This window comes from Sminthopsis crassicaudata, chromosome 2, assembly GCF_048593235.1.
Source record: "Sminthopsis crassicaudata isolate SCR6 chromosome 2, ASM4859323v1, whole genome shotgun sequence".
NCBI lineage: Eukaryota > Metazoa > Chordata > Mammalia > Dasyuromorphia > Dasyuridae > Sminthopsis > Sminthopsis crassicaudata.
In genome coordinates this window covers 158,777,586-158,802,743 of record NC_133618.1, presented here as the reverse complement: position 1 = coordinate 158,802,743, position 25,158 = coordinate 158,777,586, and the positions used below count along the sequence as shown (strand labels likewise).

Below are 25,158 nucleotides of genomic sequence, written 5' to 3'. Positions count from 1 at the left end.
TAACCTTTCCAACTTTTATCTTTAAAATTAATGATCATTATCTGAAGCTAATAATTTGATTCATTGATTAAAAAATAACAAAAAGCTGTTTTTAAAGCTAGGCCCAAGATACATGTGATACCTTCTCAGATAAAAAGGCATTGATAAGGCAGCAAGTTAGCCCAAGAAAAAGACAAAAGGAATCATTTTACTTTTTAAAAATGAGTTTTTGTTTTTAATTTCACATTTCTCATAAAAATAAAATCATAATTGAGGGAGTGATGATGAGAAAAATTTTTAACATGCTAATTTCAAATATCATATGACTTTGTAATATTTATATATAGCTTTGGTTTTATGTTATTCTGAAAGGCAGTTCTACTATTCACTTAACTATTAAAGATAGGGTTTGGAATAGAAAAAAAAGTATAGCCTTTAAAGAGGCAGCATTTTCAAGGCAACTCAAACCACTATCAACCCCATTTTAACTATATCCTCCTTTCAGAGTCTAATGGAGATAGCCTCAGCTCCTGAACCTAAGAACATTGAAAGTAGTAAAATCCATTAAATCATTACCCAACTTCTAGCCATGATTCCACAGAGAGCCTCAAAAGAGAATAACTCTTGTGGAAAATGGGCCCAGCATCCTTGCTAACACTCACGCCAATTGCTGACTGATGGACAGGTAAGAAAGAACAGCCCCAAGATCAGGGGTCCTGCTTCTCATCCAGAGCCCACAACTATCATTTATGGAAGCAATCTCTGTGGAGAAGAGGTCAGCCCTCCCTAGCTATTGCTGATCAGGTACTGCCTGCAGATGAGTCAGGTGAAGTAGCAAGAGACCCTGGGGAACAGCCCAGAGGCAGCATGTGCCAGGCAAGTCAAACCACTGTGACTACCAGCTCCAGCCACACTGTTTCCACCAATAGGTGGGGACTGCAGTCCCTGCTTCTTCTACAACTGTGACTAATAAAGAGGTAGAAGAGAAAGTTCTTGCACCCAAAGCTGCCAAATGGTTCACTAACAGAAACAGATAAGAGTTTTGTCATTGGAAATAAGACTAAAGAATCTTCTCACCATCTACTTTGTCACAATATCCTAATGACCTTGAGATCCATCTAACTTGAAGCTGAAATTTCCATGGATACTTGTTAGGTTTTTACTAAGTGCTAATGAGATAATGAGATATTAAGTTCTTACTAAGTGTTAAGTGGTAACACACAATTCAATTAGCTGGTGAAGGTCACTATGGAGAGAATTCAGAACAGATTAATTATCCCATGACAGTGTATGAGCAAATTGCTAAAGCTGCAACAAAAGCTTGGAGTTCCCTCCCCAGACAGAAAGATCAGGGGGAGGCTTTCACTAAAATAGAGCAAGGTCCCAATGAACCTTTTTGCGGATTTTGTGGGATGTTTGCAAACTGCTATCAAAAGAACTATTGGAGAAAATGCAGCTACAGAAATAATGACCAGACATCTAGCTAAGGAAAATGCCAATGATATTTGCAAAAGAATTATATGGGGACTAGACAAAGATGCTTCTTTAGAGGAGATCATAAGATGCTGTGCTACAGTAGGAACAAATGCTTTTTACACCCGGACTATGATGAATGTGGAAAGACAGGGTCCCTCTTGGCAAAGGACTTCTAGAGAAATTCATCGATTCTTCCAATATGGAAAAATTGGACATCTAAGAGCTCAGTGTAGTTATGGAGATAGAGTGAGAAGACAGGGAGGGAGAACAAGACCCAATACCCCATGTCAAAAATGCAACAGAGGACTCCATTGGGCATCAGAGTGTAGAATAATTCAGGTCCAGGGCTCCAGGCAAAAAAGACTTGGGGCATGATAGCAGCTGAGGTTACACCCAAAGAGCCTTTAGAAGGTCAGGACTCTGATGGGATCTATCAGCTGAAAAGCAATCACATGGAAGAAAGGGATTATCTGATCAGTCAGCCAAAAGGCAATCAGATTGCAAAAATGGATTATACTTGGGGAGAATACAGGCCTTTTAAACCAACAGAGCTGTGTCCAGTGCAAACAACTACAATGTAATTGCCAGATGATGAGAAGAGATTTAGAAAGTGGTAAATAGAAGGAAATTAGATAGATTAACTGCCTGGGAGAGAGGGTTTGCTTGTATTTCTTCAGATGGAGACAGAAAAAGAGAAAGACCTCAAAACAAAGAAGATCTAAGAAACATCTGACACTGAAAGAGTATGGCTAATAAGACTGTTAAAGAACTTTAAAACCAGCAGGAATCATTGGATTTCCTAACACAAGATGAGACTAATGGACAATGGACTTATGAACATTTATAAATTCTCAATTTATGATTATTTGATCATGTTATTTCTTACTTCTAGCATGTATTATGTTACTATGTTACTATGTGTTTATGTAATCTATGTAATTATGTGTAATACCTCCCATATTGATGGATTTATGTTTCAAGGTCATGACCACCCTATGTTCTAAATCAAAAGAAAGGGGGAGATGTTAGGTTCTTACTAAGTGCTAATGAGATAATGAGATACTAAGTTGGTACTTAACAATTCTCTAGTTCTGGCCTTTAAGGGGAGTTTTACCCCTTTGAACTTCTGGGGAGGAGCTTACATGTTTAATTGGTGAAAGTATTTGGTTGAAGTATTTCTCCCACAAGCCCCTGAGTTATTCCATGCCTATTCTCTGGGAGGATAAAAGAAGAAGTCAGTTCTGGATTGGATCAAGGAGAAGACATCCTGTGGATTCGCTAGTGAAGAGGACAGAGAAAAAGATTCACAGAGAAAAGAAACCTCCTCCCAGAGAAGGATTACAACTGAGAGACGATCAGAACTTTACATATACTGTCTTCCCCCTTATAACATGAAGAGTTTGAGAACAGTGTTTTATTCTCAGTACTGCTTGATTCAGTACTTTTAACTGTTCATTCATAGCTGCTTGTGTGATTTTTGAATTAACTTTATATACATCTCCCAAAAGCATATATAGATGGTGTGTTACATTTGCAAAGAACCAAAAAATTTGGAGGAAGAGCTAATTTGATGATGATCTTGAAAGGATCCTGACAACTAGAACTTTAGGCTAAATTAATAAGATGAAATTCTATAGAGGTGAATAAGAAATTAAGATTTCATATTAGAATTATAAGCTCACTCAAATCTAACAGGCCTGAGCTTCTAAATTATAGGAACTTGACCGTTCCATAAACTCTGTATGTCCTTGACAATAGATACCAGGAACTAGCCATTCTTGGAAATGCTTATGCTTAGGGCTGGGTGGCTTCCTCCCTGTGCATATGCAATTGATAAGGAACCATATCAAGCTTCAAGGGTTTGGAATGAGTCAACATGAATATATAGATAGGTTTTGGCTGGGAGCCTTCTTTGTTTGAAAACATATAAAAAGCCCGTGTTCTAAAACCATAGTTGAGCTTCACCTGTGGGAAGGACCCTTCGCCCGGGAAAATCTTTACACAATTCAAGTTGATTGAGATTGAAACGGGGCTCCCAGCCATTTTGAGTTTTTGAGGTTCCCTTGAATTGGTGATGTATTCTCTTCCTCTATCTGCTATAATTGTCATATTGTTAATTGTTCTTATTTCTAATTTTTTTATGCAAATCTAAACTATCTATACCTTGTCCTATTTGATTAAAACCTTACTTTCGTTTTCAATTGAGTCTGAGAGCGTCATTTATAGGAGTGAATCCGAACATAAAACTTTTCTTAAAACAAGAGGTAAATGTAAATACAAACACTTGGGCAAAAAAAAAAAAAAAAAAAAATCAATTTCATGAATCTAAAATGGGGAAGGCATGGTTAGACAATAATCTAAAACATCTGTTTTGTTTTTTTTTCCCCCCCTGAGGCTAGGGTTAAGTGACTTGCCCAGGGTCACACAGCTAGGAAGTGTTAAGTGTCTGAGACCAGATTTGAACTCCGGTTCTCCTGAATTCAAGGCTGGTGCTCTATCCACTGCGCCATCTAGCTGCCCCACATCTAGTATTTTTAATACAAGCTAAATATGATCCAGCATCGTGATAGAACAGACAAATATAACGCAGTCAAGCTATAGTAAGAGCAGCATAGATCCTAGGAATAAGGAAATGAGTTTCAGTGTACTCTGCTTTCACCAGACCTCTTTCAGAGTATTGTTTTCAGTTATGGGCAGTTCAAAAGTGTCCATAGGAGGACAGCCAAGATGATGAAAAGTCTTGAGTCCTTGTTATTCAAAAATTAGTCAAAAGAAGCTTTAGCCTGTGTAAACTGGAAAGGAGAAGATTGTTTGGGAGATGTAGATGGACGTAACAGGTTCCTTCAAGTGTTTAAGAATTGTTATGCAAAGGAGGAATTGTCCTCCATTAACCCTAGAGATCAGGACCAGGAACAGGGGTGGAAGTTAAAGAGGCAAATTTTGGCTTAATATCTAGAACTTCCTAATAATTAGAGCTATTCCAAAGTAGAATGTGCTGCCTCCATGGAGAATGGGTTCCACCACTTTAAGCAAGGGTTAGAAGATATTTTATAGCAGGGATTTCCTTTTATTTATGGGTTGGGTTTTTCTTTACAGGCTGAGGTTCCTTCTAACTCAAATTTTTTCATTCTGTAACAAATGAAGATGACCTTTCTAGTTATTTAAAATTATGCTGAATGTTTACCTTAAAGATTATTGGAAAAACAACAATCAAAATTAACTCTATATAGAATTTTTCAGTTCAGAAGTTTTGTATTTTATCTATATTTTATTTGATCTTTGTAGCAATTCTATATATATTAGTGACATCAGACTTGTAATAGCTACATGACTGTTAAAAACAAGGAATTATAGCAAATATTTTAAGAATATTCTGCATTTAATGACAGCTGGTGACAAGGAATCAAGATTCCTAGTTCTATCACCATTTAAATGATTTGTGCTATCACTGTGGGCAATAACTTGCATAAATCAGAATTGATTTCACAGTAGTAAAAGGACTGATTTTCTTTTGAGGTCTTTGAATGAAAAATGAATTTTAAAAATTTATATGATTATTATTTTATATCTTCTTGGTACTAAGGTGCTTAAATTACAAGTTTATGAATTTTGACAGAAGGCATTTTGTGAATTTCAGGAGAGGGAATTGAAGTCAGATTTCTCTTAGTATATTCACATATAAACAATCCTTTTATTTACGCACAGTGGTAGATTATTCTCCTTTTAGATTAGATCAGAGGTTGCAGTTTGTTGTTGTTTTCTGTTTCCAAGTGTGAGACTGAATAATAATAATGAAAGATTATGCAAAAATCCATGTTAAAATAATGTTGATATGCCACTTGTGTTACAAGATAATTATAGTAATTTGACTATTGCTCCATATGAAGTCAGGAGCTAGTTGCTAGCAAACACTGGATAGGGGTGATTTAAGGGATTTTCATTAGAACTGGCTTTTGGATCCTGCTGATTTTTCTCTTGCAAAGAGTTCCTCACAAAGAATCCTTCATATTTGTCTTGAATACATTGATTGTTAGAATGTTATATCATTTACATTGTGTTGTCTAAAAGTTTGTATATGTGAATATATATACATATAAAATCTTTTTTTGGATTTTTAATGATAAATTAGATTTAATCTAAACCAAGTTAATGAAGAGGCACAAAATAACCTTTTTATTATTAAATTTATTTTATTTGAAGAGAAACAGAAAAGAAATACAAAACAAAATAAAGCAAAACAAAATAGAACATTGTCATGTGCCCAGCAGAACATAGGGGAGGGTTCAAAATACACAACAAATTGCCAAATCAAGAAAGCGCATAAATATATATATATATATACCCACATATTTTGTTTATTTTTCTCTATTTCCTTATAAATTAATCTTTAGTTCTCTGCTACATACCTTATTTATTTTATTCTATTTCTCCCTTTCATCCCCCCATTCCCAAGCAAGCTACAGTTAGGAAAAGATATTTATCTGTGCATATGTGAATATATATATATATATTCACATATGCATATGTGAATTCACATATGCATATACACACTCAAACACAATCCACATAAAAAACATCTCTTTCCTATCCCTGCTGGCTCTTTAATTAAATTCTGCTCCCTAACTTTACTTACTATTACTTAACTTCCCCTCACTCAAGAAGCTCTCCTTTGTCTTCTTCCCTCACTCTTTGCTTCCTTATCCGCTCATCCCTCCCCCTTATTTCTTTATAGATTTTGGAGAGTACTATACTCTTTTTGATATATATGTAGTGTTACCTATTGGATCCAATCCCGATGTGAGTACATTTTCAGAACAATGAGCCTTCTTTTCCCTTTAATGCCCCTGTGTCTATTCTTCCTCTGCCCTTCACTTGTATAACATGATTACTAGTTTTACCTTAACTCTGCCAATCTTTCTATTCAGCTATCCCATTGTTGATGTGAATCTTAAATATATAAAAACACATAACTTTATGTTATTATACGTTAAATTTTCTGTCAAGTTCGGGATGGTTGATAAAGCCCTGAAAATGTGCAAGTTCATTGAATGTCTATTTTTCTCATTCAAAATTATAGATAATTTTGTAGGATATGATATTTTTGTCCCAGGCTTAGTTGTTTTGATTATTGGTAGATATGATTTTCAGGACTTGGAGTCTTTTATTGTATTGTATTGTACAATTCTAATTGTAATCTAGCATATTTGAATTTTTTTCTTGTTTCTTACAAAATATTCTCTTTGATCTAGGGGTTTCAATTTGGCAATAACATTCCTATGTGTTTTCCACAAAGGATCTCTTTGAGGTAGTGATTGGTGGATTTTTCTATTTCTACTTTCTCCTCATCTTCTATCACTCCAGGACAATTTTCTTGGATTATTTCCTCCATTATTTTGTCAAGGTTCTCTTTTTGGTCAGAACTTTCTGGCAATCCAGTTATTCTTATATTTTCTCCTCTTGATCTGTTCTCTAAATCTGTCACTTTTCTTATAAGATATTTCACATTCTGTTCTATTTTCTTGTTCTTTATAATCTGTTTTGTTAATTTTTTGGGTCTCCTGTAGCTTCATTGGCTTCCCCTTGCCCAATTCTAATTTTCAAAGAATTATTTTCATCATTGAAACTCTGTACCTCCTTTTAACTTTTTTTTCCCATAATTTTCTTATTTTTCATGAATGGTTTTTAATTTTTCTTATTAGTTTTTCCTCAATGTGTCTCATTTGATAGTTCTTTTTTGTTCTATAAATTCTCTCTGGGCAAGGAGTTAATTCACATTACTCTTCGAAGTAGAAGTTTTTTCTACCCTGGTCTTCCCTATTCCCATAATATGTTTCAATGGTGGGGTTCTTCTTTAAGGGTTTATTTTTTTTAGTAAGAAGTATTAATGTCAGAATCTTGTAATTGTGGGATGAGGGGGGGAAATAGTGCCTCAAGCTTTCCTTCAGATCTCCCTTCTGACCAGGAACCCCAAGCCAAGAGCTTAATCCTCCTGCAAGTGCCCACAATCAGCAGCATCTGTGCCCCACAGTTTCTGCACTCACTGGGTGTTGGTTCCTTCTTGCCCAGGGCTACCTCTTTACAGCGCAGCTAGGCCTTGCATGCCTAATCAGTCAAGGTTCCTTCAGTCTTCAGACTCAGACCCCAACTCAACAAACAGAACAGGTTATGAAAATCTATGGCTCCTGTTGAGGCTCCCTCCAGCCACACCCAATTAGCATTTGATGTTTCTGGGGAGCTAGCTCAGGGTGTTTGCACATTAGACAGATTAATCCTCAGCTTAGGGTCTTTTTTTAGATCTTAGATTGTATCTGGAAAATCCCTGTTCTACCCCAAATCTTATTGATTTTTCATGTCTATGTTTGCCCTGAGGAGCAAATTTGTTTTATTTGTGGGGGAAATCGAGAATGCTTGAAATTTACCAACCTACTCTGCATCTTTCCAGAATCCTCCCCACAAAATAACCTTTTAGAGTTTGGTATTCCTGAAGCCACTTAATGAGGTTGATTCTCTTTTCCCTAAATTAGTAACTTATAAAATAATCCAGCTTCAAAAGTAGTTTAGATCTTAACATATACATAGGAAGCAATTACTTGCTCATTGATCCCACTTAATCTAAAAGAGTTGAGGCAGTTTCTAATAGTGCAAGCTTATGGTACTACTACTATCAAGGATTGCTTAGGTAGGTCATAGGATAAATGCAAAAAGCATAGAGTACAAACCACAGGAAAATGTAATCTATTTTAAGAAAATCTATCAGGGATGCTCATTATTCTTGCCCTATTCAGTCCAAAAATCTCTCCAGATCATACTCTTGTATTCTTAACAGATTTAAGCTTCCAGGATTGCACACTTGCATTGGGCCATGTCTGCTGAGCATGCCTTTTAGGTCTGCTTGGGACTTTGGAAATCTGGATGTCCATCTGTATCCCTAATAAACACATGGTTCTGAATTGCACTCACAACAGCACTCATAGAATTGCCATATTTCATTGATAAGAGTCTAGGATCTGATCTTTTAAAGTCATCTGACCTGAAGTTGGCATTGTCTGTACTGATATAGTTCTATACAGTTCAGTTCCACACTAATTTATTAAATGTCATTTATGTTCCAGGGCTTGAGGATATAAAAGAAAAAAAATGAAATAATTCTTGCCCTCACAGATCTTACATTGGTGGAGAGAAACAACCTTCAAGGAGATAACTGAATAGTTCACATTTCTGTAGTCCTTTAAAGTTTGGGGAATACTTTACACACATTATCTCCCTTTATCTTCACAATCCTGTTAAGCAGGTGCTCTTTTTATCCCCACTTGAAAGATAAGGAAAATAAGGCTCAATAAGTTTGGAGGGCTCAAATAGGCTCCCATAATTAGTGCAAAATAAGGTGCAGAATTGCTACAAAATAATTTCTTGGAGATGGGGAAAAAAACAATGTGAAGAGACAGAATTTGAACTGAGCTTGAAAAGGAACACGGGATTTCAAGTAGGGAACAGGAGAAGGGAGAACATTATAGTCATGACGGACGATCTATGCAAAGTTATAGTGGGAGAGACCAAATATATTGTATGAGGCAATAGCCATAGGATAGCTGAACAGGAGCCTAGAATACAAGAGGGAGTAATATGAAATCAGTTTAGAGAGAGTGTTGCCAAGTTGTGAAGGGCTTTATATGACAAGGAGAAGAATAACGGTGGACATTCCAAAGTGTAGGGCACAAGACCAACAATGGGTAACCTTCAATTTTCTCACAAAAATGTGAGGTAACATCTTGCGCAACCTTCCTGCAAGCCTCAGTTATTCTGCTCCTAAGTACAGGGAGGCACTCAGAAGGTGGTGTATAGTGACCCAGCCCAGTGCTAACCTCTGACATAGAGCCATTGATGCCTGATTCTTTGATGGCTCAGTAATTTTATACTACACTCTCCCCCGGGCACTCCTAACACAGGGGAAATAAAGTCGAATATTTAGGGAAAGCCACCAAGGTAACCAGACTCCCCAGAGCTGTGTGGGTCTTTCACAGTAGTCTCCCTGGCTCTCTTGCTCTTCTCTCTGTCAAAACACTCAGCTCTCTAGTCACAGTTCAAAGAACAGGTTAGGAATGGCCACTCAGAAGCTTGGGCATTCCCAGATTTGCTATGCTATTCACATAAAGCCTTGTATTAAGAGATAGGCTGATAGCCTCGTTAGGAATATTGACAACAACTGTTGTCTTATTCCCATAACTCAACTGCTCTGCTTTCCTAATTATGCTACCACTGGTTCACATGAACATTTTCCCATTGAGTATCCTTTCAAAACCAAAGGATATTATTCCCTGAAATTGAAGGGAAGGGAAAAACTATTGTAGAAACTCAAAATAATTATGGAGACAGTAATGATGCAAAAAAAAAATTTTTTTTTAAAAGCTAGGGAAGATGTATTTTGCCTCCTTAACCATATTTGTCTTTTGTGTCCAGGTAAATTTAGTCAACATGGCAATTGTGATGAGTGTTGTCCCTGGTACGTAACATGGGGATGTCAGTGGCTGGCTTAGGGAAGGCAGAATTAAACTACTCTTAGCTTCTTTCCTCCCTACCCTCCTCCAAGTGACACTAATTCCTTCCAGGAAGCAAAATAGGAAAGAAGCAAAAAAAAGCCAAAAGTTCTCTTTAAAGAGCAAGGCTCCCAGTATAATTGTGATATAAGTGTAGGTGAGGTGATTTTTAGGTACAATCTAAATTCTGATAGCTGCTTCAATAATTGGGGAGAGGGGGAAGAGAAGAAGCAAGATCCCAAGCTTCATATAAAACCAAGGCTTAATTTTTTTTCTCACCAAATATCAGCTTCACAGTGAACACCCACAGGAATTATCAAAGAAATCAATCTACCCAATTTGAAGACAAAACAGAAATCAGGGAAATTATAAGAATACAAACAATACAGAGCTCTTCTACTGGGAGCTTGGTAACTCAGTTCGACCAAGAGTAAATTCTTTAACAAGTTGGGGATAGGGACATGATGGAGACTGTCAGCTCCTCTAATGTCAGCTTCTTCCCAGAGTTCTTTCCTTCAGCAGCCTGAAATGGAGTTGGCATATTTCATCTTTTCTCTTGAAGATGGAAGGCAGAAATACCTAAGTCAACTGAAGAATATGAAGCTTGTAGAAAGTTTGAAGAAGACTGGAGAGCCCCTTGAGATCAAAGAGACTAGAACTTGATTCAAAAACTGAAGAGTTTTCTTGTCTTCTCTTGCCAACTGTGCCCCATTCTTCAGAGAGGTGTAGAACATTGTTCTCCATCAACGAAGAGAGAGTTCCATACTAATGGGTTTTGGAACTTGGTTGCAAAGTTGCATGACTTTATTCTGAAGAAATAAAAAATAAAATGACCTTTTTCTTCCCTCCTAGGTTTTTAAGACACATTTTTCTCACCTGATTCTCTTCTTAGAACTGTCTGGAGTTAGCCTTTCTCAGTCTTCTTTGCTGGATCATCATTTGTGTTCTGTTTGCTCTGTATTCTTTGTATTCTTAAATGTATACTTTCTTTGATTTCTGTTTTGTCTTCAAGTTGGGTAAATTGGTTTCTTTGATAACAGGGATTCTTTTTTGAACCCTTTTTTTTTTTACCTCTTTATATACCCTCTTTCTATGGTTTTAATAGCTCCTACAGGTTCAATTACAATTCCTATGATCTCACATCTACATAATTATCAATCTTCTCTCCTAATCTTCAGCCCCATATCACTAACTTCTTGCTGGATGTTTCCACCTGGATATCAAGTAAACATTTTATAGATTTAGTGATTTAGAGAAGGGACATTGGAGGCCATCTATTCCAGCCCTTTCATTTATAGTGTAGGAAACTTTTGGATAAAAAAATGTTCTCACAGAGAGTAAATGACAGGGAAGGGCAGCTACATGGTACAGGAAATACAGTGCCAGGACTCTCATCAGGAAGACTCTTATTTCAGAGTTCAAATCTGACCTCAGACAGCTGACTAGCTATGTGACTCTGAGCAAGTCACTTAATCCTGCTTATCTCAGTTTAAAATGAGTTGGAGAAGGAAATGGCAAACTACTCCAATGAAAACCCCAGATAGGGTTATAGGGTTAGACATGATTGAAATGATGGAGGATTTGAATCTAAGTCCTCTGACTTCAGAGCTACTCTTCTTTCTATTTTGTCATACTGCCTCAATGTGGATAGAATATAGAATTCATAATGTTTTCTTTCAAACACATCCCTGACTTTCCTATTTTTTATTGAAGGAAACATCATCCTTTTAGTCATCTAGATTGGATACTTCAGGGTTATCTTCAACTCTTTATTCTCTTTCACTTCCCCTCCTGTAGCCATTTGATTACCTAGTTGTGTTTTTTTTTTAATTCTAACTTTACAATGTCTTTTTTTTACCCCTCTTTCTCGTGGCTCAAATGGCTTAGCCATTCAAGCATTTATCTCCTTCTATCTGGCCTGTAATATTCTCCCACTTGGTCTTCCTTTGTCACCTTCCCTCCTCCCTCCACTGCATCTTTCACATGATTCCTTGTCTTTCTATTCTTAGAATGCAGGGCTGAATCCTGTCACTCTAAGCTTTCCCTATTGTCTCTAGAATAAAATACAAACTCCTCAGTTTGGCTTTTGAAACCTTCTGAATTCTGGCATCAGAGTATCCTATACTGATTCCATATTACTCTCCTTCATGCACCAATTCCCTAGTAAACTCACTAGCGTGGCACATGAGTGATATCAAACTTAAATAGAAATGGACCTCTTCAGGCTTGACTTATTGATTTAGACATTGACTTAAAAAACTACAAGTTAACACTGTGTTGTATTGTATATTTATTTTGTTAAACATTTCCCAATTAAATTCTAATCTCTTCTGATTTTCCTGCTGTACATGACATTCTATGTCTGTCCTCTTTCCCCCTCTCCTGGAAATCCCTTTTTTTTTTTAGAATTTTTTTCCACAGTATATATGCATGAGTAATTTTTTTATAATATTATCCCTTGTATTCATTTTTCCAAATTATCCTCCCCTCCCTCCATTCCCTCCCCCCGATGACAGGCAATCCCATACATTTTACATGTGTTACAATAAAACCTGTGTGTAAATACCATTTTCTTGTTGCACATTAAGTATTAGATTCCGAAGGTATAAGTAACCTGGGTAGATAGACAGTAGTGCTAACAATTTACATTCACTTTCCAGTGTTCCTTCTCTGGGTGTAGTTATTTCTGTCCATCATTGATCAACTGGAAGTGGGTTGGATCTTCTTTATGTTGAAGATAACCACTTCCATCAGAATACATCTTCATACAACATTGAAGTGTACAGCAATCTTCTGGTTCTGCTCATTTCACTCAGCATCAGTTGATGTAAGTCTCTCCAAGCCTCTCTGTATTCCTCCTGCTGGTCATTTCTTACAGAGCAATAGTATTCCATAATCTTCATGTACCATAATTTACCCAACCATTCTCCAATTGATGGGCATCCATTCAACTTCCAGTTTCTAGCTACAACAAAAAGAGCTGCCACAAACATTTTGGCACATACAGGTCCCTTTCCCTTCTTTAGTAATTCTTTGGGATATAAGCCCAGTAGTAGTACGGCTGGGTCAAAGGGTATGCACAGTTTGATAACTTTTTGGGCATAGTTCCAAATTATTCTCCAGAATGGTTGGATTCTTTCGCAACTCCACCAACAATGCATCAGTGTCCCAGTTTTCCCACATCCCCTCCAACATTCATCGTTATTTGTTCCTGTCATCTTAGCCAATCTGACAGGTATGTAGTGGTATCTCAGAGTTGTCTTAATTTGCATTTCTCTAATCAGTAGTGATTTGGAACACTCTTTCATGTGAGTGGATATAGTTTCAATTTCATCATCTGAGAATTGTCTGTTCATACTGGAAATCCCTTTCAATACTGAACTCTCTAATACCTTCTCATATATGAGTCCTTCCTGGCCCACCCTTTTCCTCCTCTATTAGCATTGTCTCCTTAGCCTCAAAATTACTTTATATTTATTTCCCTTGTATACATTTGTATTAATCTATGTATGTATGTATCTATTTTTTATTCCCTATTCCTAATAATTTAAATTCCTTGAGTGCAGTTATAGTTTCATTTTTGTTTTTATATTTCCCAGTACCTATTATTATCCCTTGAATAGCAGACATTTAATAGATGCTTGCCGAATTGAATTGGAATATATTTGCTAGATTAATCTTGGTCACTGTACATTTCAACTTCATGACTTGCTCAGTGGTAGCTGCTCAATAAATGTTTTTGACAGACTTCCCAGTTACCAAAGCTATAGTGAGGCTAATAGAGAATTTATTATCTGCTGTGGAATTGAATGGGAACATGGACAACCCCCAGTGACTGCCTTGTTGACAGTCACAGCACTGCACATCTTGAGGCAGGAAACCCAGCACACTGACTTAGAACCCTGAAGCTCTTTGGCATGGAAAACTCCTGTCTCCTACACTGATGAGGCTGAGCCTCCAAATCATCATTGCATAGGCATATGGCAAGTCAGGCTGCACTCTACACAGAAAGGATCTGGCATGGGAAATGAAAGCCTGCTGCACTTGAGGTCCCAAGTTTCCTCTTCCTGTTAAAGAGATTTATTTATTGTCTCGAGGCTTTTCAACATAGTAGCCTTATGCTAAAGGGCCTTGAGTATCACAATATTCCATAATTGCTATACAAAGACAGACCTCTTATTTTATACAATTAATCACTTGATTATATAATACTGTATTTTTTCCTTTGGTTTTATGTTATCAGCTTCATTTTTAGAAGCTGTGAATATTTTTCAACTATGATATTAGATACTAGGGATACAAAGAAGCATAAGGTATGGATTTTGGTTTATTATTTAGTTAGTGAGATAAGACTTTTCATAAAGGGAAAAACAAAAATACAAAACAACATATTAAACACAACATAAGGAATGCAATATAGTATATAGTTCCTTCATCAGATTGTAATTCTTTGAGAAAGACCATATTTGGCTACATTTATTTCCCTAATGTATCTAGTTAAACAGTAAGCATAGACTTATAATAAATTCTTCTTGATCCTTTAGTAACCAATCCTTTAGTAGCCAACAATCTAATAAGATGCTGTTAAATTTTTTCTTTTTAAGCACAAAAGGGAATAATTGCCCTCAAAATATGAAGATGTTAGTAAACTTACAAAGAGAGGATATTTGAGGTGATGATTAAAGCCCCTTCACAAAGACCCTAATCTAACCCTTACCTGGAGGTGAAGATGAATATAGAAAACAAGCTAGGATAGTTTCTGTCCCGAGGGAGACTTCAACTAAGGTTCCAATGCTTTTGCCTAGTTACCAAACTAACTAAATACAGAGAAACTCAATATCACAAAGGTGGAATACTTGTAGATTGTTCAAAGAAAGTCCTATTCTGATGGCTCGTTGAGGTGTGTAGATAATTTGTGTTCTCAGAGTTTATGACAGAAAAAACAAACTGTTTCTATCAATCATGAAACATTGCAAGTCCAGGGACTTGGTGACAAATTGTCTCCAGCTAAATGCTCAATCTTTCACTAGAGTATTAGCCACTAGGTGATGAGTTTTTATGGAGGAATAGAAGAGTATGGAATTGGAAATTCTGACAATAATGCAAAATGGTCCCAGGCCCAGGAGATCCACTTCTACTACTTCAGTAATGATGAGAAAATAGCAGAAGTGGGCTAGGGTGGCAAAACTATAGTTCTTAGATTTAGAAAATGGAATTTTTAGAAAAATGAGGAAAACTAAGATTAGGTTTCAAAAATTTATTCTTAGAGGCACATAGCATGATTTTCCTTTAACTTTTCTTTGGGACTTCTCTTGAACTCAATCATTTCTTCAAGACTCATGTACTAGCTGAAGTCTTTCTCTTCAAATTGCCTTGCATTCAAGATCTATGGACACACATTCAGAAGTATACATGCTGTCTTCCCATTAGAATGTAAGTTCTTCATGAGCAAGGACTGTCTCTTGGCTTTATATTCCTGGTGCTTAATATAGCACCTGACATCCAATAAGCAATTAACAAATGGTTGTTGATTTAATTAATCTTTTTTTTTTTTCTTTTAAGCAGATTTTCCTGGAGGAAAGCCATTTTGTTATAAAATAGAAATATATATTTTAATTGATCAACATTAATGTTCAATAGCTCATATATGTGTTAAAATATATAAAACAACACAAAAATTGCACAGACAAAACCAAATGCAAGAAAAATAAAGTAAAAATGAAACAAAATCTCTCAAATCATTGAACACAACAAAAACAAAAAAGTGAGAATGATTGTACATAATACATTTCTGTTATTTTCTGACTGTTTAAAGAAAGGATAGTGGTTTGCTTTAACTTTAACTGAGTAAAATTGCCATGAACCATTATAATAAACCTAAATTTTGTTGCTGCTCACATTATGTTCACTTTCATAGTTGTAGCTAGTATGTATGTTCTTTTGGAATATACATTTCTTCCCTTTTTCACATCTTTCCATGTGTCTTTGTATAGAGACCTGAAACCCCTCACTCTTGCCAATACCATTGCCCTGGTATGATTCTGCAACATCCCTTATACCAGCAGGCTGGGGCACCAGAGAGTAAGTAAAACTTCTCCCCTCTGGAGTTCTAGGAGTTAAATCTGAGGGGCTGAGGTTTTTATTGTTGCTCAAAGGCCTTCATCTGATGTGCTACCTATTGATTATCAGTCAGATTTAGTTAACTTCTGGAAAGGGTATTTTTGAAGCAAGTATAGTAAGGACAGTTGTTAGAGGAATATTCCTCCTATTTGAAGATAAAGTTGCATGCACAAGGTTCCTGGGGCTCAAAGTTGGAGATCACAATTGGTCAAAGGATGAACTTATTATTCCTTGTTACTGAAACTTTATTCTTTTTCTGTGGAGTCCTTTTAAAGTCCCCTTAGGTTTTCTTCTGATGCTTCTTTAATGTGTCATGTTTGCTCTTGGTCTCTCTCAACCCCTCATAAAGCTGCTTTCATCAGCTAGGGCTGCTCTGGGGTACTGCTTCTGACCTTTAGAAGTTCATAGCTTGTTATCTGATCCATGGAGAAGGCAATGAAAGAAACTCAATCTTCCACTTATTCTCAAGAGAATTTCCCCCTCAGGAGTTCTTCAACGCTGGATTTTTCTACCACTCAATTGACCAGCTTGCTGCTGGAATGCAAGCTTTTGAACTGGCTTCTGTGTGATACATAGGACCAAACAATCAAGAGATGTTTCTTGCATAGTGTCTGTCTTCACTAAATCTTCAAAATGATTTTCTCCTTCCAAAGTGATTATGTATTTGTTCACACCTAGTTTGTAACTTTGATTCATTTGAGAAGTTTGGGCCTTCTGTTTCTATCTTAGAATGAAGATAAAAACCTTAAGTCTTAAATGTTGATTTATCATCTTTTTTCTTTTACTATGCAGTAATATTCTAGTATACCCACATGCAAGTTTGTTTAGTTATTCTCCAGATATTGGGCACAAAGTTTTTTGTTTTGTTTTGTTCTTCTATCATGTGTGATGCTATTGAAAGGGATGTTTTGTGTGGTCAGGTCTTTTCTTCCGACCAATCAGGAGATAAACCTAAATAATGGGTTCTCTGAGTCAAAGGGAATTAACATTTTGATAGCTTTTACTGTATAATTCCATATTGCTTTCTAAAATGGTCGGACCAGTTCATTGCTTTCTCAGAAGAGGATTATCATGAGTGTTTTTTCACAGCTATGCCAATTTCAAATTCTCCATCTTTACCATCTTTGATAACTGAAAAGATGCTACCTTAGAATTGTGTTTATTTGATACTGATTTTGAACACTTTTTTTCAAATGACTATTAGTACTCCATTTTATTAAAATAGAGCATTATTTTCCAAAATTATGCTGCCATTTTCAGTCTCATGTATAATGCTAAGATGCCGCGTTCTATAAGCGACAAAAGCAAATCTCAATGAAATTTTGTGTAATTTGTCATGCTAGATTTCATTTCTTTTTTTTTTTTTTTGCTGAGGTAATTGGGGTTAAATGATTTGCCCAGGGTCACACAGCTAGGAAGTGTTAAGTGTCTGAGACCAGATTTGAACTCAGGTCCTCCTGACTTCAGGGCTGGTGTCCTATCCTCTGCACCATTGAGCTGACCTGTAGATTTTATTTCTATGTTGCAAAGTACTACTATAGCACGTTTCATCTGAAAGTTTTGGAGCAGGTTATGAATATTAACTAATTAAACTTCACAAAACCCTAGTGACCTTGGAAAAAGATAGAGAGGATCAGTTCACCTACTTCTGAAATGCATTCACCTCAAGGGAGGAATGTGGCAGCTGCTTAATACTGCACTGCAACACTACACAACACTTTAGTTGAGTTAATTACTAATTGTAGTTAGTAATTGCCATGAATATTAGGCCTTCAAATATTTAAGTTACCTTTATCTTGAGTTCATTACAAATCCAATTTGTTTCTTTAATATTTGAGAAGGAAAAAAAAGTCTTAGGTTATTTTTTTGATAACATTTTCTGGTACTTTGTTACTTAAAAACTTTAAATGGGAAAGTACCATATTTGAAAAAAGTGTATTATTTGAAGTTGACATATGATTTATCCATCTCTTTTAGGTTCAAATATATGTTTTTGCTATCTTGTGGAAACTGGAATCCTCATGTAGGAAATATAGATCTGTTCCACTGACTGATTCCTCTCTTTACAGTCAAATATAATTTGATTAGATAAGAAAGGTTCAAATGATAGGGAAAGTTTTACATTTCATTTTCCTTAAATGATTTCCCTCTATTCTAAGGGATTCTCTTGATTTCTATTCTTTTGGCTTCTTCTTTTGGCAGAAATACTATCCAACATATGCTAGAGGTAGCCCAGGCAGCTCTTCATCTTATCCTCAATTTAATAATTCCCTATTTTTCTGTTCTCCATTAATTCCATTGGGATTTCATTTTTCTCTTATTGGTATTATCTCTTACTTCTTTGACATCTCTTTTAAAGAAACAAATGTTAAGGAATTGGTATCCAGTGTCCATTTGGGGCTCAGAAATATCCAGGACACCCATTCTACTTGGCAGCATTAATCATTAAAAGAAATGGAAAAGTGGAAAGAAGAGAGAATCTAAGAGGTGCTTCTGAGCCTAAAAGGTGCTCATTGCCACAGTACAAAATAAAAAGACAAAATCTACTCTCAAACTGGCAGCAGATACTGTTGAGCCTCAGATGAACCCCCAGGATCTATATTGCAGCTGCTGCTATACTTCAAAGAAGCTATAGCAGCTGGGCAAAAAACATCCTGGGGTTGAGCTGATCTGAGCCCCAAAGGCAGACACCATATGTCATGGCTCAAAAATACCAGTGGCGTGAGAAACAGGTAAGTAAAGTAGGATGGAAAGGAAGGATAATGAGATAGAAAGAAACAAAATTATCCTCAATGCTGCCCTTTCTATGATTACTATCCCAATGATTGCTCAGGCTCCAGGTACTGTGGAACATTTACAAAAAAGAGAGAGGAAGCACAAGATTTCTTAATCAAAAAAAGATAATACTTTGTTTGTTTTGGCAAAATATATAGGATTCTAAAAATTACTTTGACTGTAATGAGTACATAAATCTTCAGAATAGATAAGAAAAAGATTATATGTGAAATTCTACAGTTTACATGTATAATTTTATGTACTTTTAGAAAATATAATAAATTTAACATGTGCTTTCAAAGCTGTCCTGTTTGCCTGTGTTTTCTTTTTGCACTTTTCTGAACTTCTTTCTGAAGTTTTGTAAAAGATATAGCATCAACTATCTGGAGATTATGGTAATTTTTAAAAGTTAAAATCATAAGGTGCTTAAAACTTTTATTTATTATAACTGCTCTCCCCTTTTGATTTCCAAACTGAAGGAAAATAATCTCCTATTTAATCCATGACAATCAATATGCCAAACATATTTAAATATGACACTATATCCCATTCCTAAAAATATTTTAAAAACATTTTCAGAAAGGTAAATTGTTATGAATTCTGATTATTATAAAGTCTAAACTAATGTTAAATGAATGTTAATAATAATTATATAAATACGGAATTTTTCTTTATTTTCAACTATGATTTAGATATTTACCATTTGTATTACATATTGATTTAAAGTGACTTTCCCCCCCCACAGATGCACTAGAGGATGAAAGTGCGCAGACAATTCAAAAAATAGATGAAGAGTCAGGAGAACAAGATATACGTAGTCTGGTAATTAAAATAATTAATTAATTGAAATATAGCATGGATTTTTGTTATTTACTAGAGTCTATTGATATATTTATAACAGACAAATTTAGTGCTTATATATTTTAATATTTTATTTAAGTTCTGTATTTTAGAAATGCAAATATACCTCTCCTTCTTTTTGCCTTCTCAATCTATCACCAGCTCCCGGGAACTAATAGTATTCTGATTGCTTCCTACAGTATAAATCTTTAGTTTTAAAGTTAATGGTTCCTAACTAATGAAGAGTAATTACATATGAAAGATTATCTATAGCTCTCCTCCTTTTCACTGGAACTTCTACTATAGCACTTATTACTTGGAAATTTGCAGATATCTAGATAGCCCTTTCCTCACCCCAGAAAGAACTTGTTAAAGCTCTCACTAGTACCTCTGTTGTTCTGTCCCCTTTCCTCTAATACCAGTATTAGATGCTCAGCAGATTTCCTACTCTAGTTAGTCATCAAGTAAAATATACATAGCTAGCAGATTAAAGTTGGGTATATAGATTTCGAAATCTTCTCCATAAAGTTTACAAATAAAGTCATAATGATCAGATCATTGGAGAAGAGTATAGAGAAATGATAAATGAGGACCTTGTTGGATACTCATGCTTAAAGGGTGGAGGAAAAATGGTAAAATATTGGAAATTGAAGAAAGAACAATGAGACAGAATGAGGTAAAACTGGGACATAATAGTATCAAGAAGGCCATAGATCCTGAAGGAGGGGATGATCCATGTCATTAAATGCTACAAAGACATCAAAGATATTGAGCCCTGAAAAAAATAGGTCATTGGACTTGATAAATCGATTATTGGTCTCCTTAAGGAGATAATTTTAGAAATAGATAGAAGCCTGAATATTATTCTGGGATGAATGAAGATATAGCTAGAGAGTCCATAATGACACCCTGGTCAGAATGCATCTGAGTCATTTAGTTTAATTCTGGATGCCATATTTTAGGAAGCACATTGATAAATACCTCCAGAGGTGTTTGTGAGTTCAAAGATCAGAGGGGATGGTGAACAGATTAGTAAAGGTATGAAAGGTATGTAATTAAATGTTGATGATGTTTAGCTGGAAGAAGAGAAGAATTAAGGGGACATAATCATTGTCTTCAATTATTTGAAAGTTGTCATATTGCAAAGGGATTTAATACTTGGCCCCAGATGACAGCAGTGAGGTGGACATTGCAACAAGGATGTGAAGAAAACTTCCAACAATTAAAGCAGCCTCAGAAGAGAAAAGGCTACCCCAGGAGGTTGTGGGTTCCCCTCTTCTCTCTTCCCTTAGGTCCCTGATTGGAGGCAGATGATAATTTGTTGGGGTTATTGTAGAAGAAATTATTTATCCAGTACAAGTTGTGCGAGAAGGCTTATAAGATGTCTTCCAACTATGACACTGCATGATTCTGCATATAACATATGGGGGAGAACAGATTTACAACATTATATTATGGGGTGTATTGTGTTGATAATATTAAAGGTTCTGCATCACTTTTCATAGCATATTCAAGCTATATTATACATTAAATAGATTTTTGTAGGTTGTCTTGCAACCCATCCATTACTGTATTGATGAGAAAAATTTGTTCCAGAAAAACAACTTTTTAACGCACTTGACATATTACCTGCTATAAATGAGTAACTGCCTTTATATGGATATGATTTATGTTGGATGAAATGGAAATGTGAAAATATATAGAAATACTATGTATGAAAAAAGATAAGGACAAATATTATAATTATCATCAACTTCTATTCTCCTTTTAGGAAGAAGATGTTAAGGAAGAAGTCCTCTTTGAACATCTGCCTGAACCTTCTTTGTCAACAAGTACAAGCGTTGCTCAAACTCATGAATCATATGTAAGGTTTGATTAATTTATTTGAAAATGGGTTTTTAGGTCATTTGCTCAGTCATATAAACAACTGAATAATTCCTACTTGAGTGCCTTTGTCCTTGCAATTTTTCCCACCTGTATATTATTCCCCATCACCAAAACAGATAGCTCATCCTTCCCTCCTAACCCACATCTTTTGTTGCTTTTTTCAAGACCCAGCTCAAAACTCATGACCTCATTTATTCATTCAACAAGCATCTATTAAGATACCTTCACCAAACCTAGAGTGTTGTGATTAGTATAATCACTAGTGTTTCTTATAAGGACAAGAAAACCTGAATTCAAATTCTCTTTGCTACTTAGAACCTTTGTGACCTTGAGTTTAACCTCCTTGGCTCTCAACTTCCTCATCTGTAAAATGAGAGAGTTAAGTTGGATAACAACATCTCAGGCCTCTTCCAGCTCTAGATTTATGAGCCATGATTCCATGATGCCCATTTCATTCCCCCAACTCAATTGTTAGCTCTTTTTTAGAAAAAAAAAAAAAAACACGTCTTGCAATGCCATACTGCGATCCCTTCCATAATAAGTGCTGAGCTCAGTAAATATGTGTTTACTGACTAGAATTTCAAGCAGAGTTTAATGATTTGTGCTTTTGTGACATTTCTCTGATGCATTTGATTTATTGGATTTTTAAAAAATGTTAATGGTAAAATTTTAAGTAAATGACTATTATTAAAGTGATTTGCAAAAATATGACACTAAATCACTACTATCTTGTAGTACTTCCTCCCACAGGTCTCCTATGGCTTATATAAAAATTTATTTCACTAAATATTTCCCAATTATATGTAAATATTTTTAGCATTTTAAAAAAATTGACTTCTAAATCTCTTCCTACTTCCTGCTTTTCCCCCACCCTTGAGAAAAAGCTACATGTTATTGATTATATGTGTGTATACACACACACACACACACACACACACACACACACATATATATATAACCTATAGATAGGTAGAAATGTATTTCCATATTAGGTATATTACAGAAGAAAACACTTCTTCCAAATAAAGTAAGAGAAACAAAGAAAGTGGAAAAATGGATGTTTCAATAAGCACTCAGAGTTTAACAGTTCCCTCTCTAAAAGCAGATAGCATTTTCCAATCATGGTCCTTTAGAATTGGTCTTAAGATAATTGTCTTGATCCCTCCTGTGATTTTAAAGGTATTTCCATGTTCCAGAGAGGTAAAAGAAAAAGGAAAAAGACAGACCTAAGTAGCAAAGATAGAATAATGAGGGCCACAAAAGTTACAACTTACAAAGACATTGTATTATTTTTTGCAAGATTATATATGTGGTTTGTAGGGCATTGCAATGGAAGAGAGCAAAAGAAAAAAAAAGTCCTATTGTTCTTATTATGATGATTATACTAGTTTCTTTAGGAGGCCTGGTTTTACAGTCACTAGGATCAGAGAATCAGAGTTTTTGAGTTCAAAGAGACCATAGGGGTCATCTGGTCCAATCCTTTCATTTGACAAATGAGGAAACTGAGACTCAAAATGTTTTGTTCTAGGTCACATGTGAGCAGTATGAGTAGTGCAGGATCAAATGAGATGGTGGATGTAAAGTGTTTTGTAAACCTTAAACACCATGATCTCAGCTGCTTTTATTAAATTCTGATGCTAGATGTATAACCATCGAACTTTAGTTTATTCATCCTGTAAAATAGGGTTAATGATACATGTAATCCCTGCTATATATGGTTGACCAGCACCAGAAAGGGCTTAAGCATGATACATAGGGAAGCCCTGTATTATTTTGTTGAGCTTTGTAGCAATCCTGTACAGTAGGGTTTGGACATATGAGTTTGAGATGCCTATGGAATATTCAGAAGATGTTTAGTAGACAATTGATGATATAAGATAGGAGTTCATGAGAAAAGTTAGAAATGGATATATTGCTTTGAAGTATTCTGGAGATGATAATATAATCCAAGGAGTTGATGAGACCTCCAAGGTAGGGGGAAAGGAAAGATGTAGTCTTGAGTAATGTTCACTCTAAAAGGACACCTGTGTGTTACTTTGTGGACAGGAGAGTAGGGTAAAGTGAGAAACAAGGTCACCAGTGCAGTTTGATAGAAAACACCATAGGGATTAAATTAGAAAAGAATTTAAGAATCAAAGGCAAATATGTATCTGGAAGTAGTACTTCAATACATCCTTCCAGTCCTAGATTTTCCACATTATCATTTTTGCAGAATCTTCTTTGCTCTTCCTACCATATTTCTGCCCTTATCCTCTAAATATACTCAGTCAGAGGCAGAGCTAGTAGCCAGAGGGAATCTTTGCTCAGAAAATAAATGAAAGCAATTTCCCTTCTTGGCCTTTTTATCATTTGGCTGATAGCAATCAAACCGATTAGCAGACTTCATTGGGATGGATCAGACTGGGTTCAAACCACAAATTTCAGAGATGTAGTGTCCTGATAATCACCTTATGCTACTGACAATGTATTATCTAAATTTATAGTCATTGGCTAGTCTTTACAACAATTGGATATTACCCTCATATAGTTGCTTTTTTAATGATATTGGTAGGAGAAACAGATGGGCTTATAAAGATTAAGCACAAAATCCTTATTTCTAACTGAAATGATTACTTTCATTTTAATTTTTGTATTAGAAAAATGTTTATATTCAAATTCATATATCTTATGTTACCTAATAAATGTGGTGTTCTATTTTTTAATAGTTTTTATTTACCAGATATATGAATGGGTAATTTTACAGCATTGACAATTGCTAAACCTTTTGTTATAATTTTTCTCCTCCTCCTCCCCCTCCCAGGTGGGAGGTTGACCAATACATGTTAAATATGTTAAAGTATAAATTAAATACAATATATGTATACATGTCCAAACAGTTGTTTTGCTGTACAAAAAGAATCGGACTTTGAAATAGTGTATAATTAGCCTGTGAAGGAAATCAAAAAATGCAAGTGGACAAAAATAGAAGGATTGGGAATTCTATGTAGCGGTTCATAACCATCTCCCAGAATTCTTTCACTGGGTGTAGCTGGTTCAGTTCATTACTGCTCTATTGGAACTGATTTGGTTCATCTCATTGTTGTCCATCAGAATTGATCATCATATAGTATTGTTGTTGAAGTATATAATGATCTCCTAGTTCTATATAATGATGATCTAGTTCTGCTCATTTCACTCAGCATCAGTTCATGTAAGTCTCTTCAGACATTTCTGAAATCATCCTGTTGGTCATTTCTTACAGAACAATAATATTCCACAATATTAATATACCACAGTTTATTCAGCCATTCTCCAAATGATGGGCATCCATGTAGTTTCCAGTTTCTGTCAACTACAAAGAAGGCTGCAACAAACATTTTGGCACATTTAGGCCCCTTTCCCATCTTTAAGATCTCTTTGGGATATAAGCCCAGTAGTAACACTGTTGGGTCAAAGGGTATGCACAGTTTGATAACTTTTTGAACATAGTTCCAAATTGCTCTCCAGAATGGCTGAATGTATTCACAATTCCACCAACAATATCAGTGTCCCTGTTTTCCCACATCCC

At 35.5% G+C, this 25,158-nt stretch overlaps 1 protein-coding gene across 4 annotated transcripts in view; it reads left to right on the top strand.

The window, feature by feature from the left end:
- The window catches only part of CFAP61 (cilia and flagella associated protein 61), a 329,189-nt gene that overhangs the window by 64,184 nt on the left and 239,847 nt on the right, over positions 1 to 25,158 (top strand). For all 4 annotated transcript variants that reach the window (XM_074287748.1, XM_074287746.1, XM_074287747.1 and 1 more), the window contains 2 exons: positions 19,630 to 19,706; positions 21,496 to 21,588. In XM_074287748.1, the coding sequence (XP_074143849.1) occupies positions 19,630 to 19,706; positions 21,496 to 21,588 (170 nt within the window). The remainder of the gene's footprint in view (positions 1 to 19,629; positions 19,707 to 21,495; positions 21,589 to 25,158) is intronic.